This window comes from Nestor notabilis, unplaced genomic scaffold (assembly GCF_000696875.1).
Source record: "Nestor notabilis isolate BGI_N333 unplaced genomic scaffold, ASM69687v1 scaffold2109, whole genome shotgun sequence".
NCBI classification, from domain to species: domain Eukaryota; kingdom Metazoa; phylum Chordata; class Aves; order Psittaciformes; family Psittacidae; genus Nestor; species Nestor notabilis.
In genome coordinates, this window is record NW_009943902.1 from 12,727 (window position 1) to 27,436 (window position 14,710).

The 14,710-nt window shown below is 39.0% G+C and overlaps 1 protein-coding gene across 1 annotated transcript in view; it reads right to left on the bottom strand.

The window, feature by feature from the left end:
• The window catches only part of EVC2 (Ellis van Creveld syndrome 2), a gene marked incomplete at its 3' end in the record, with an annotated part of 47,868 nt that overhangs the window by 11,852 nt on the left and 21,306 nt on the right, over positions 1–14,710 (bottom strand). Inside the window, exons 8-12 of the mRNA XM_010022149.1 lie at positions 10,765–11,089; positions 7,876–8,115; positions 6,563–6,738; positions 3,094–3,253; positions 993–1,454 (exon numbers count right to left, since the gene is read on the bottom strand). Coding sequence (XP_010020451.1) covers positions 993–1,454; positions 3,094–3,253; positions 6,563–6,738; positions 7,876–8,115; positions 10,765–11,089 — 1,363 coding nt within the window. The remainder of the gene's footprint in view (positions 1–992; positions 1,455–3,093; positions 3,254–6,562; positions 6,739–7,875; positions 8,116–10,764; positions 11,090–14,710) is intronic.

Consider the following 14,710-nt stretch of genomic DNA (forward strand, 5'->3'; position numbering starts at 1 on the left):
TCAGTTTGTATTACAATAGGGGCGGACATGCTAATATAGGTTTCCCTATTCTAGTTGCTTCCCCTAAAGCGGCAATTTTGACAGCAGACTATTTTTTCATGTTCCCATGTCTCTAACAATATCTGCTATTAAATAGACATTGTATAGGAAATGTAGAACTGTAAATATTCAAGCAACACAACAACAAGTCATAAATATACTTGAAAGTTAAGGAGAAATACTAACGAGCAGTGCTGATCTCTTAGGGCCTTGCTGCCCAGTCTGAGAGGCATCATGCACAATGACTCTTGGCTGCAGCCATGGTCTCTCTCTGCACAAAGCATCCCAAGGGTGGAAAAGCCACCACCTGCCCTCTCAACTCCCCAAATCGTATCAGAGCAGACAGCAACAGCCATGAAGTACACCTGGGGCCAGCAAACCTCTCTGCAACACTGCCTGGGTCATGATGCCTCTCTGGCTTGGGGTTGTGTCAAGGGCACTTTATCAGCAGGCCAGATTGGCCACGTCTGATGCATGGAGGCCATGAGCTGGAGAGGGAGACTACTGCAATGTGTATTTATGGAATATGTGGAAATACAGTGGCAGAGCTCAAAACGAACCCGATGAGTAAGGCTTGACTTGTGTCTGGGAGGAATATATTGAAACTGGACATGGGGCTAATTAGGCCTGACATACTAAACGACATTTCCAAAGTGCTGGACCTTTGAGAACAGACTGAGAATAATAATGAAAGACGTGTAAGTGAAACCTGACACAGAGTGAACATGAGTATAAGAATACCACTCCATGCTTTTGCTTTCAAAACCACTGTTTCCCAGGATTTCCACTGCAGTGCTCCCCCACCAGTGCCACAGAAGGTGAGCACTTGCAAATGAATCAATTCCCAAGTGCCCGACAGAACTGTTCATTAGGACTCACACCTGGACATGTCTGAAAATTCCTAGTTCATCTCTATTTGCAATAATAACTAAGAAAAGGGCACAGAGAGATACTTGCATGAATACTGATTGTTCCCAGCTCCTTAATTTTTTTTGTTCCGAAATGCTTGTTTCCACCTCCTGGCTTAGCTTCTGCCTGGTGAGCTGAAGCAGCTCTTCAGTGGCTGCGCTCTTTTCATGCTCTTCTCTTTCAAGCTGCTCATGTTTAACAACCATCTCTTTTTTATGTTCCTCCACAGTTTCTAGCAGGAACATCTTTGGCACATTGAGTTTTACTAGTTCGTGCACAAATACTCCACACTGAACACGTTTAAGCTCTTCAACGGCTTTCTCTGTTAGACTAAATAGAAGCTCTTTCAGCTCTTCACTGGCCTCATTGTCAAGCTTTTCAGTAAGTTCTTCAAATTCAATGGTGTGATCACTCAGAAGATTTTTCCAGTGGCCCAGGTAGTGAGCGACCTCCTTAGTAGTTTTGAAGGTGTCTCCAAGTGACAGCTGCTCTTTCCAATGCTCCTTCTGCTGATTCATTTGCCAAAAGGAAGAATAAGGTTAAGAGAAGGAACATCTCAATTTCTAGCCTTTTAAGTGTGCATTTCATAGCAACACAAAATTTCACACTTTGCTTTTTCAGTGTTCTTGAATCTGCTTTTCAGTGTCCAGACACTTACCTAGCCCTCAACACAATGGCTTTGTGTGCATCTAGCAGGCCTGCGATGTCAGATTGTTAGACAGAAAGGTTAACACAAATCTGTGATAATACGGATTGCTGTTCATTAGAAGGGCTGACACCTAAACAAATGCATGATCTATGTTTGTTTGACATAATCCCAACTGACTGAGCTGCAATGATCTGGCAGCATTCCAGAAGTGAATCTCAATCAAATATCAAGGAAGAAAAAGGAGGAAAAAAAAATTAATTGGAAAGCTAAACCAAAGCTACCTTACCTATACTGTGAAAAAATACATCAAATTAACTGCCCATCTTTGTACCTGCTGTCTCTCCTTGCACTGGTATCTGAGAAGAAAACACAGAAACACATATCCTGCAAAAGGTAAAATCAATCTCACCTAACTTTGGTCATCTATAGAAGTATCATCTAATCCAAGAAAACATCTTCTTCATCCTTTAGGCAGAGAAAGATAGGGACCTTTGGATAACAACTCCCTTCCATTTATCTCAGATCACTCGCAAGTAATTATAAGGATGATATGGGGGCTGGAGCATGTCCCGTACAAAGACACTAAGAAAGTTAGGGCTATTCAGCCTGGAGAAGAGAAAGCTGTGTGGAGACCTCATAGCAGCCTTCCAATATCTGAAGGGGGCCTACAAGGATGCTGGAGAGGGACTCTTCATCAGGGACTCTAGCGACAGGACAAGGGGTAATGTGTTTAAACTTAAGGGGAACTTCAGGTGAGATATAAGGAAGAAGTTCTTTACTGTGAGAGTGGTGAGACACTGGAACAGGCTGCCCAAAGAAGTGCTAAATGCTCCACCACTGGCAGTGTTGAAGGCCAAGCTGAACTGAGTCTTGGGCAACATGGTCTTGTGTGATGCATCCCTGCCCATGGCAGGGGGGTTGGAACTATATGATCTTAAGGTCCTTTCCAACCCAAACCATTCTATGATTCTCTGATTTGGAGCTCTTGGAGTTAGCCTTGATTTCTAGACGTCTGAGGTGAGGTGATAATGAGTCCTACAACAAGCAACCACAGGTACAACATATTTTAGATAGTTTTGTTTTGTCACTGAATTTTAACTGTGCTGTAAAAGTCAGTCAAGTCACACATAGCCAGGAAAACCATATAAAACAAGTGTCACAGACCTGCGCCATTTCTCCCACCAGCTCCAGAACCTCAGTTGGCTTTTGCTTGCTGCACATTACAGAGGCTTGTCACAACCTCCTTGCACAGGTTAGACTACGTAGAGGGGCTTCACAAGTTTCTCCAGTTACATTACTTTCTTGCAGGTTTTTTTAAAAGAACAGCCATTAATTACTACAGCACACAGTAGTACACAGCTAAAACCAACAGACACTTATTTTCATCGATGCTCCTAGCAGTGTTGATCCCTGTTGTAAGAACTACACTTCATTTTTCAATTCATTCTATTTTTAATTCATGATAAGGCTTGTGAAAATAAATATTCTGAAATTACCTTTTGCAGCACTTCCCGCCTTCGCCTGGTAATAAGTTTCTGGCGAAGCTTTTGCTTTTCTTGTTTTAAATCATGATCGAATTTCTGTTTAACAGAATTAATTTCAGCTTCAGCTTGGTCCAGCAGCAACCCCAAATGACTTTCAGGTAGATGACCTGCTCTGTAATAACAGTGTTTGAAGCCTGTTATCCCAAATTCTTAAGAGGAAAAGGGTATTATTTGAGGCAATTAGTACCATAATAAGGCTCAACACAGTAGATACACAGAATGATCCTTATTCTTTTAGCAGTGATACCTGGGGGGATCAAAGAAGCAAGTGGATAACAGAAAGATAATCTCAACGATTAGTGTAGGATTAAGACAGTTTTTCAAGGTAGAATGAAAGTGTATGAAGAAGGAACAGGAAAAAGTAAGGAAGGGAAGGCAAATGCAAACCCATTACAAGTCAGTAATGTAAGCAATATTCAAATGAGATATTTTAAGCCTTATCTATTATTCATAATATTTACATTTTTTCAGTTAACGCCCCTGGAATGCAATTCCAGATGTCTTTTATAACTCCTTCTCCTCATTAGGAACAATTTTTTCTTTAAAGGATGTAATCTAATCAGGCAAAAACAATTAAAAATTATTCTAAAGATAAAAAGCAATCATATCCATGAAAAGATTTCTATTCAGATTTCCTATTAATGTACATCATCATCAGAATTATAAAGATTCCAAAACAACAGTGAAATAAAATAATCTAACAGAGCAAATTCTCAGTCTTAAACCCATAGTGTTTTCAGCTGGAAGTTCAAGACTATGGTCTACCTCTAGTTGCTACAGTATTCCATTTCAAAGAGTAAGCAAGATTAGGTTAGAAAACCTTCAATCTCTACAAACTTAAATTGAATTTCAAGAATCACCTGCTGTTATATTTACACCACAAATTCCCCAAACTTTTTCAGACAGCAGAAGATTAAAAGAACATCTTAATTCAGACCAGGCTGTTAGACATTTGTGAGTTATAATTTCTAATATTAAGCATGCTGAACTTCCAAAATGTGAAGCTGAAAATGTCAACATGGAACTCTGAGAAGAAAGCACCAATTCTGGACCTGGACTTGGAATTTTATCCAAACAACTCCTGGTTTATTTTTTAAATCCCCTTTTTCAGAAGACACGAACATTACACACAGAGCCTGGATTCACATGAATTCACATCTCTCCACCTACTGCTCAAGTATCCACAAGTATCTGAGCAAGCCACAAAGCATCATCCCCTACATAAGGAATGTACTAGACAGAAAGTAAGTTCTGCTTTATCACACAGCTATGTCAACAGAGGTGGCTTCCCTTTGCAGAGCTTTTCCACTGTTTAGCAATCAGATTTCTTTAATCTTCTGCAAAGAGGATTACAGTACCTCTTGGTACCTTGAAAGCAATGCACCAAGCATCATTCCTGGATCTTTTGGCAAAGTAATTTTTGCCTTCAAGCAATCAATATTAGATTTCAGAGTTATGTCAAAAAAAACCAGCAGCACCAAGTTTCCAGCCCACATTTGGTAACTAAGTCTTGCCCCCCTTTTTGATCAAACCCAAGGCAAAACAGTGAATAAAGGAAGATTTATTATGGTGACAAAGTGAGGCAAGATAATAACCAAGATATTTTTAACACCTTCATCCTGTCTTGTACTGAGGAAATAAACCAAGTCTTGCTGCATCCAATTAAAATCCCTGTTCAGAGTAGTGAAAAGGGTCTATATAGAAAAAGATAGATGTGCTGGAACTACCCAGCAAATGAAAGTTTAAGAAAAGCCATGCAACACAGAATGACTGGAAGATGATACATACCTACCTATTCTTAGGAAAAACAGGAGTCTCCATTACTTCAGTTTCAGGCTGTTGATTTATTTAGACACACAGTACGTCCACAGCTCAAGCTGTGGGTGACACAGTACTGTAAAACCCATCTACCTATTTATGTGGAATCCCAGAGAACAAAAATAAAGGACAAAATGCCTACCACCATGGAAGTCTATGCAAGTTTATGTGGCAACTTATATTAATCAGTATTATGGAAATTATTAGAAGGATCAATCCTGGCAAGAGATCTTAATTTTCGGTTTCATATAAACACCGTATGAAAACAATTGCAGTATTAGAATTAAAAGACATCCTGTTCCAAAAGGACTCTGAACTGAAACACAAAATAAAAGGAGAGGAGACAGATAATGAGACAGTATAGACTGTATGATAAACTGCTTGGTCTCAGCATACCAGACATCTAATCACTGAGGAAATGTGTAGGCAAATGTTTAATGTCTTTGAACAAGGAGAATTTTAATCAAGGAGAATACTGCAGCAATGACAGGGATATTTACAGGGAGATCCTCCCAAATGCAGTGAGCACCAAGGAAGGTACAGAGATGAAATGCATGGCCAACAGCAGTTATATCATAGATCAATCAGAGGCAGACATTGACTTCACTGTACCCAACAAATGCCAACAAATTTAGGTGAAATTATGGAGTGGCGGCACTAAAAGTTGTAGTTTGTGTTTGATGCTATAAAGAACTATGCTGGACCCCAGCAAAGAAAGATAGATGTGAAGCAGAAAAGTTGTACCAGCCTGGATATACATGGAGGTTCAATCACAACACTATACAGAAACTATACAGAGAGAATCTGTAAGATCCCTCTCAGTACTCCACACTGCCATATAATTTTAAATAACTATGTCTCCGCTAAGACACCATTTCTATCTCTCCACCTTGACTGTAAGTATCATCACATAGAGTACTTGAGACAGCCTGAATCTGGTGTGATATTGCAAGTAAGCTGAATGAGTGCTATTACAACAGTCCATTTCCACATCTACTTTTTACATTCCCTGTCCTTTACTTTTTAATACTTCCAGCAACAGGTGTAGTCTCTGCTACTCAAGATCCTCCCCAGTTATGTCATTTATAAACGTAGTCAACTTTCTTTAGAAACTATTCATGCTTTCCAGTTTGAGACCATACATCCAGTTCCTCAAATACATTCAAGTGAACCAGAATTGTTCTTTACTGTTAAATCCATATATTCATGTGTAAAGAATCCAGAAAAATGCTCTTAACTTGTATATGTTGCAATGTCCTCTGGTAGGACTTTTCAAATGACTGAGGACTATTTACATGAATAACAGATGTATAAAGGCATTGAGGATCTCATGAGAGTCTGCTTCCCACTGAAGTCAGAATTACAAAGTTCTCAGCAATTCATCTCTGTGCTGTACAAAGTGGACACCGCAAAGCTTCGCCTTAGTATCTGCTGAGATATTAACTAAGTGATCAGTCACAAAATATTTTCTTAGAATTAACTTAAAGGATAACATTTTTATGCACCTTTCCCACTAGGTAACACAAAGACTTTTAAAAAGTATTCTCCTGCCTGTGAGATAACATAGTCAAATGGTTGCCAAGAAAACAATTGAGATATTTACCTTTCCATCTTACTAATGAGACTTGGTATCTGGGCTGCTGCTGCATTTATAAGGGCAGAGGCTTGAGAATCCCTTAACTGTATCTTATTTATGAGACACTCTCTGTAAGCAAATCTTCTATTCAGATGATATTTCTTGCTAGCTTGCAAAAAATCCATTAGCTCTTCAATGTCTCCCTACAGAAGAGAATGTGAACAAATATATTTAATTAGATGTAATGTAAATTTCAGCCAATACCTGTGGGTATCAGACCAGGTTTTTTCATTAACAGGGCAAAGTTTAAAAGCTCTTAGAAGTGAAAAACAATAAGCTTCTATCAACTTGTCTGTAATGATCACTTCAAATTACTACAGCGATTTCAACAAAACAAAATAAATAATTTTGGCCTGAATACCTCAATAGTGTGTATACTCTCCTGAATAGTTAATGCACCTCCTGAGAGCCCTGAGTTAACAGGTCATTGATGACAGTTAAATACACATGCAGCCCTACCAGTATTATTAGAACTGTTCGTGCTTAAAGTTATCCACAGGCTGAACAGTCTTATTGAACCGAGATCTGAAGAAAGCATGTGTTCAGTAACAGCAGTAAGTGGCACCATGTCTTTTTCTTTCTTTTTTCTTTACAATTTATTGTATGACTAAATAAAGGGGAACATTTTAAAAGGTGTCTGAACTGACTTCAAAGCCAAGGATAAGTCTTTCACATTTGTCTAGTGTAAGTGGTGACAGCCAAGCCTGCTGCACACAGGCTGGCTTAGAAGTTTCTCCTTCCAACAGAGGGGAACAGCAAGGGTTTAGGTACATACAGATGGGTCTGGCAGATACTAGAGGTATGCACACAGTGGTCTATAGCAGATATTCTGCTAGCTTCAGATAGCCAAGACAAGGTCTGATACTTAAGTGACCCATGTCTGTGCAGCCAAAACACTGTCAAAATTTCTTTTACTTGCTCTGTCTTCTGCTGGCTGCTCAACTGTATCTTGCACAAGTGCTAGCTGCCTCTACCTCTGACAGTGGCCTGCATGCTTAGGAAATACTACCCAGGTAAACAGAAGTCAGCACTAAGCACATACTGCTGTGGCAAATACTCACTGTTTTAGAAAAAGGCTGTGTGCATGCATCAATATACAGTTGTACAGATTTCTAGATGTGTATAATAATTGCATTATACTTTTTAATATTCTTCCTAAGAAAATTAGTTATAAAAGTGATAAAATTCACCCTGAAATATATTTCCTGAAACACTTCACAAGAGTTACTGTGGGTTTATATTCTGTCATTAGGTTAGGAATGGAGTTCTCATCCTATTACCTGTATTGTAGAGTAACCTTCCACTAATGTTTTAGCTGTTTCCAACTTCAGCTCTCCCTTGAGAGTAGCATTTGTTATCTGTGTAAAAAAGATATTATGGAGCTCCTTTCTCTGGGTAACAGCCAGCTCTCTATAAGCCTTCGCAAAATATTCCTCCTGCTTTACCAGAAGGAACCTTTTCAGGTGGTCCAGCTCCAGTGCATGAAGTCTATCCAGAAGACTTCTGTATTCCACAGCAGGCTGCAGAGAAGACAGAAATAAATAGATACAAAGTGATTTTCAGTATTCAACATATATTAAATTATCAGTGCTACCAGCTAATACATATTTTACGCATACCCTGATTACCGTAATTTCAGGCTTAAATGAATGCTAATACTAAATCAGTGTACGCTTTCCCTGGTTTTCATCTGTTTGGAATGACAGAGGTTGTACAGTTGTCAATCTCTAACCCAGATAACAGCTGCAAGGCATAATGAAGTATTTTTAGAATTTAGAAGCATTATTTAAAGTAAATTATACAGAACAGCATGAAATTCACCACAAAGACCATATACATTAAATAAATTCTTAGATTTCATCAATCCTGAAATCCTATGAAAATCAAATAGACTCAAATAAGTCAGAACAATGACGTAAGAATAAGCATGTATTTTAAAAACAATACACAGAAAATAAAAGCAATGACAAGTTTCTAAAAGTTCTTCCTATCGGTGACCTACTTTATCTATTGGTTTCTACAGATTAATCCAAGAGCATCATTTTAGAGTTACAACAATGGAATATAATTAAATGGCAAATAATTCAGAAGTTTCTTTGCAATACTTTCTTGTAATTCTCCAGTAAGGCTTACATATTCATAGTTTTAATCTCAGCTGGCATAAACTCACTATAGAATCAAAACATACATGTTCCACAGAGCAAAGAATGATGCTTATGCCAGCAGAGCTACCTAATGGTAGTTATGTATGTCTTGTTCTAAATTTCATACTATTTATCCGGGGACAAATCTCCTCTGCACCTCACCCCTCATTCCCAACTGGAGACAGCAAATAACTAATCAAAAAGGCCTGGAATATACACTCCGTGCTTTGGCTGAGGAGCGGAGGAGGTTATTGCTCCAGCTGTTTCTCACTGCCATCTCTTGGATGTCAGTGCATCCCCTGCCAGGAGCACAAGTGTGGGCCAAGCCTAGCGCTCTGCTATGTCCTTTTGGACCAGGTTCCCTGGCAAGTACAAACCCAGGTCCTTTCACAGACAGGAAAGTGAACAGCAAGACAAAAGTATATGATAAATGGATCAGAAGTATTGGATTGGCCTCAATTCTTCAATTTCTACCATTCAGAATTTCCAATATTAATTGCACTGAACCAATACCTATACATTTTGTGCAAAACAAAAGCCACTTTGCTGAGAGATTATTTGGTGTGGGTTCACATACTGAGTTTCACTCAGACTCCTCTCTGCAAAGACAGAATTTATTGGGAAGTGTTCAAAGCCAGGCTGGATGAAGCTTTCAGCAAGCTGGTCATGGCAGAGGGATTGGAACTTGATGATTTTTAATGTCCCTTCCAACCCAAACCATTCCAGGATTCTATAATCTCAGCAAGGTGTCAGACATCTAGTCTAAGCTCCTTCTATAACCAACAGAAGGAAAAAGACTTCTGCAGAATACAGTTTACCTCATCCTTAAAAAGATGTCCATGAGTATCCCTTCCTTGCTTTCTCCTCTTGACTTTCTAGCATCTGTAGTTCAGGATGTTCATATCCTACAGGCACTTAAAAGCTCCCTAGAGTCACAAGTTACAATTCACATGGAGATGTCAAAGAAATTCAACTGGCTCACTAGCCTTGTCCCATCAACTTTCTCCACGCAACAGCCTGATGAGTTAAAGCACTTCCTGAGAGCTTCAACATACTACAGTACATTTGATGGGTCATGCTCAGCAAAAAGTTCTTTTGTCAAAGCTGTTATCATAAATTGCCATAAAAGTCTTAACAATTATAGATATGATATGCAAATAAAAATGCTTTTTAAAAGAAACCAAACCAAGACAGAAGGCCAAAAATCTAAGTACTGCCTGCAAAGAGAGCACAGACAAGTAAGCAATATACTGATCTAAGGAATTATACTCACATACCCACTTATCCACATGGCTCTATATCCAGCTAGTGACTACCTATAATTCTGGGTAATGATACTTACCCCTTCAGACAGAATCTTTGAATGCAAGTGACACATATAAGCACTAAACTTTTACTTAAAGGGAGACTCTAATCTTGCAAAGAATCATTCTCTGCCTTAAATTATTTATCTCACTATTATCCAGAGGCTATTTCCAACAGAAGTCCACTCCCTGCTCTGCCTAAAATACAAATGGTTTTGCTAGCCTTCATTCAGTTTGAAGAAAATCAGCCTTTGGTTGCACTTACATTCTCATTTTCTTCAAAATAAGAATATAAATATTGGAGGCTTTTTACCTAGATTGTAAGGTTTATGATGCAGAGAGTTCTGCTCTGAATGTGCAGAATACTTTATGCAGTGTCTGGCTGGAGTTCTTAGGAACTGCTGCAGTAAAATACAGTAAATAAAAATACACCACTTTGCAAGGGTTCAAGTGACTATAAAAAGATCATGGTAATTACAATCTTTTGTTTTCAGGTGTCACAGATTCTCTGGAGATAAATTCATTTTCTGGTTAAGTAAAAAAGAGCTTCTTAACAACAGCTACCCTAATTATGCCATCTGAATGGTTGAATACATTTAAATTGTACAGCTTTCCTCTTTTCTCTTAGAAGAGGACAACTCAGCCATTCTAGCCTAAAAGAGAAACCATCTATGTAAAACTCTGTACCATGCAAAACATCTTGATTTTATACCAGGTTCACCTTTTCATTCATTTTCTTCATTAATTCCTCAGCCTCTTCATTTGCAGCTCTTGCTTTCTGGCACTGAGCCTCCATTTTCTTCCTAGTTTCCAGATTACATTCAGCTGTTAAAGCCACCATCTTCCTTTCATATTCCTCTCGGATCTCCTTCTCCATTGCAAGAAACTGCTTTTTGAAAATTGAACTCATCTTCTTCTCCACATGAGGAAAGAGGCTGTGACTTAAGACCATGTTCTTCATCATTATAGCAATCATTTCTTTACATATCTGCATTCGATAGGCCTCTAGGTCAGCATCTGCCCGTGTCAGGCTGGCAACCTCCAAGCTGTAGAAAGGCAATCAGAACTGTTTGAAATTGCAGATTATAGGAAATTTCTATAGGAAAATGAGAATATCTAGGTTCATTCAATACTGGGTAACCGAATGACAGTCAGAGAACTGCAGGAATATCAATCACAGCATATGAGCTTACTAATCATGATGGTAATCATCCAGTAAAAAGCACGGTGAGCCAGCTTCTACTACAGCAACTTTAAGGAAATATGCCCATTCTTGCATTTCTGTTTTCTTTAAATTCAAAACATTCCCTCAGCAAAAAGCAAATAAAAACCTCCCAGAAAGAAACCAAACCAAACCAAACAAAAACCCAACACACCCCTGTTGGGAAGCAGATGAAGCAAGTATCTGAATAGACTACAGATTTCACTGGCTATGTAAAATAGTTCTACACTCACTGACCCATCTACATTGACGCATCACTGTTTTGTGTTCTGCACTGGTGTATTCCCTTGCCTGCTGAGCAGAGGGGAGAGCATTTTGATTATGTGCTGATACAAATAAATTAAAATAGTTGATCTCTTTCTCTCATTAACATTAATAGAGTTCTAGAAAAGAGATTAAACCCAGAAAGAAATACAAGTTTTTTTTACAAAATGCAATAAATGTCATGTTACATATGAATACATTCTCATTTATCTTTAGATTAATTAAATTGTAACCATAAGTATTCTCACTTCATATACAATGTAACTACTGTAAATTCTATAGCTTTGCCTATTCTGCACTCAATTCAGGACTGGAGAACTAGGTGGATTTTACCCTGGCATGTCAATTTACATGAACACACAGCACTGTATGCTTCTGTGTGAATTAAGTATACAAGAATTAATTTGTGTCCTACAAAGTACACTTTTAAGAGCTTTAATCCATTCTTTTTTCAGTTAGGCTAAATTATTGGTTTGTTTTGTTAATAGTCAATTCTTAGAATAAATTTAAAATCCATAGAAAAGATCTTGGCAAGATTTGCAAGGTAGTAGAATGATACTACATTCAGAATGGTTTCTCTAGAAGCATGCAAATCTATAAACTCTTCACCTTCTGATCAAACAAACTCTCCTCATATAAGCAAATACAGTTTAAGTAAATCAGTGACATATTATCATCACTGTCTCTTGGTCAAACACAAGAGATGTATTGTCTCCATTTAGAAATCAACAGGATGGAATTAACCTGTTTTCTTACACTGACTCAAATACCTGAAGTATCTAGGAGCCATTAGCTTCAGGTATGATAATCTAGCACAAAGAGGCAGAGAGATTTTTCTGTTGCAGTCTGTCGAGACCTCCACAATGCACTAGCAATGACCACACTCATCTTCAGGATCTGCCAAAGGGCTGTCTGGCTGTAGCTGCAAATCCTCCTTCATTTCCCCTGCCTCTTCCTCCCATACAGATGCAGGAATCGCTGCTGCATGAGGCCAGATCCCTGTGGTTGAAACATTGTGTGCCTACAGCATTCTTCACAGCAGTATGAAGATCTTGTAAGAACTATTATTTTCTGTAACATCCCAAGACAACAAAACACTCCAGCTCCTCTGTGCACCTGCATGTACACAGCCTTCTTGGGTGGCCTTCAACTGTATTCATGGCCAAGTCCCCCAGAGCGCTGATCTCTGCCTGGGGAGAGTCCTTCTTGCTCCTGGACAGAGGGGCAGCCACATAAGACAAGTGATTATGGCAGGATCAAGGGAACAGGATGCTGAAACAGCACCACAACCACTTCAAATGGGCAACGCAGATGTGTATTTTCTTTTAAGTCTTTTTGTTTACAGAAGTCCTAGGCCTTTTGCTGGCATAGCCAGCCAGTACTAAGCTGTTTACTTGTTACAACTAACTTCAAAAAAGTGTTTCAGTTCTGCGCAAATGCACTTAAATAAAAACAGGGATCTGGAAAAGGGAGTTTTATGCTGTAACATTCCCCTAACGACTGTCAGGCAGCAGTAGCAGGCTCCCTTTCATAGATTCACCAGTTCATTAGTAGCCTGCAAAATCCAAGCCCCTGGATTTGTTTTTCTATTTAAATTCCTGCTTCAAGTCTAGTAACTGATTTAATTGAAGTGTATCTTTTGCGAGAAACGGCTCATCTTGGTTTTCAAGCATCTCTATTAGAGAACTAAACAACGCTTTAATTAATTGTTCCACTTGGTAATTCCTTTAACACCTAAAAATGGTCACCTTATCCTCAGCTTGAATTTGATTAGTTTCAACTTCCAGCTCTCTTTGTTTGCTAGAATAACAAGTTCCTTAGTCATTATTTTTCTGTTCTTCATGCATGCACTGATTGATGGTGGTCACAGCAACTACAAATCCTTTCTTACCGAGGTGTAAAAGGCTGAATTCCTCCTCTTTCTCCTGTCTCCAGCTCCACCATGTTGATACATAGCTTGTAACACAACATTTATTTCTTATCACACATACAGAATATTTTTCAGCATGCTTTGAAAAAGAGATTAAGCCATTCCTCACCCACCCCCTTACTTGTTACTTTTCCAGTCTTCTTCAGTAGTGATCCCAAGAATGAAAGCCAAAACCAAACACCATCACAACATTTCCAATTGTTATCTTTCCCTCAGTCTTCCCACAGCATCTTCCTATTTACTGCAAGTCATTACAGACTAGACCTGATTTCATTTTGAGCAAGACTGTCATGCTCTTTCTCACCCACAGAGAGAAATACAGTACCCAATTAATTCCACTCCCCAAGATCATGATGCCAAATACAGGAGGAGCAATAGGTGTAGTTCACCTGATGCTGATGTGTCAGCAAGTGAGTGATGAGGCTGTTAAAATCTGAAGTGTATTTAATCTGCAAATCCCACCCTCAATTTTCCTGACAGCACAGCTGTGGAGAAAGCAATGAGGCAGAAGCAGCATGTGAACTGTTCCACCAATCCAAGGGTAGTAGCAGAGAGAAAAAGTAATTATAAGCCACAGCTCTCCCAAGTCACAACCTGGAAGACAGCAGTCAGACCGTTTCTTTTTCTCAGAGGCAGCTGAAGAAAGGTTGAGCTTATAAATCTACCTTCCACATGATGTGCTCTGCTTCTGCTCTGCCTCCTCCACACAGCAGCCAGTGGTGTGAGACAAGCTTATCACATCCACCAGGAACCTCGCTTCAAGTTCTTACTCCAAATAAGAGGTTGAGGGCAGCCTTAACAAGCTGCATCAATACAGTCTTGGAGCCTTGGACACCAGCAGTCAGTACAAAACAGTAATCACGGACATATAATAAACCAAATGCTTTCAGACATAAGTTCACCAGAAGAACAATGCTTACAATCATCCAGATTAAATGTGCAATGTTTTGTGACACCTGGGGGAAAAAAAATCCTAACCTGACACTGTGCCTCCTCAAACTGAGGTAGATTTAGTAAATTGCTTTAAATGCTCTGTACTCTGCTTGTTACAGCAATTCATGTTTAGAAGGTCTTGCATCTCTCCCTGAGCAAATTTGGCGTGATAGAAACATAAAAGCCAATGAAGTACAGGCAGCAGATGGCAACCTATTGATGAAAAAGATGAAAGCTTCTGTTGGGCAAAGCATACAGAGAAAGGCTGAGGACAGCACAGAAGGTATGTGGTACGAAAGTATGGGGAGAGGAAAGATG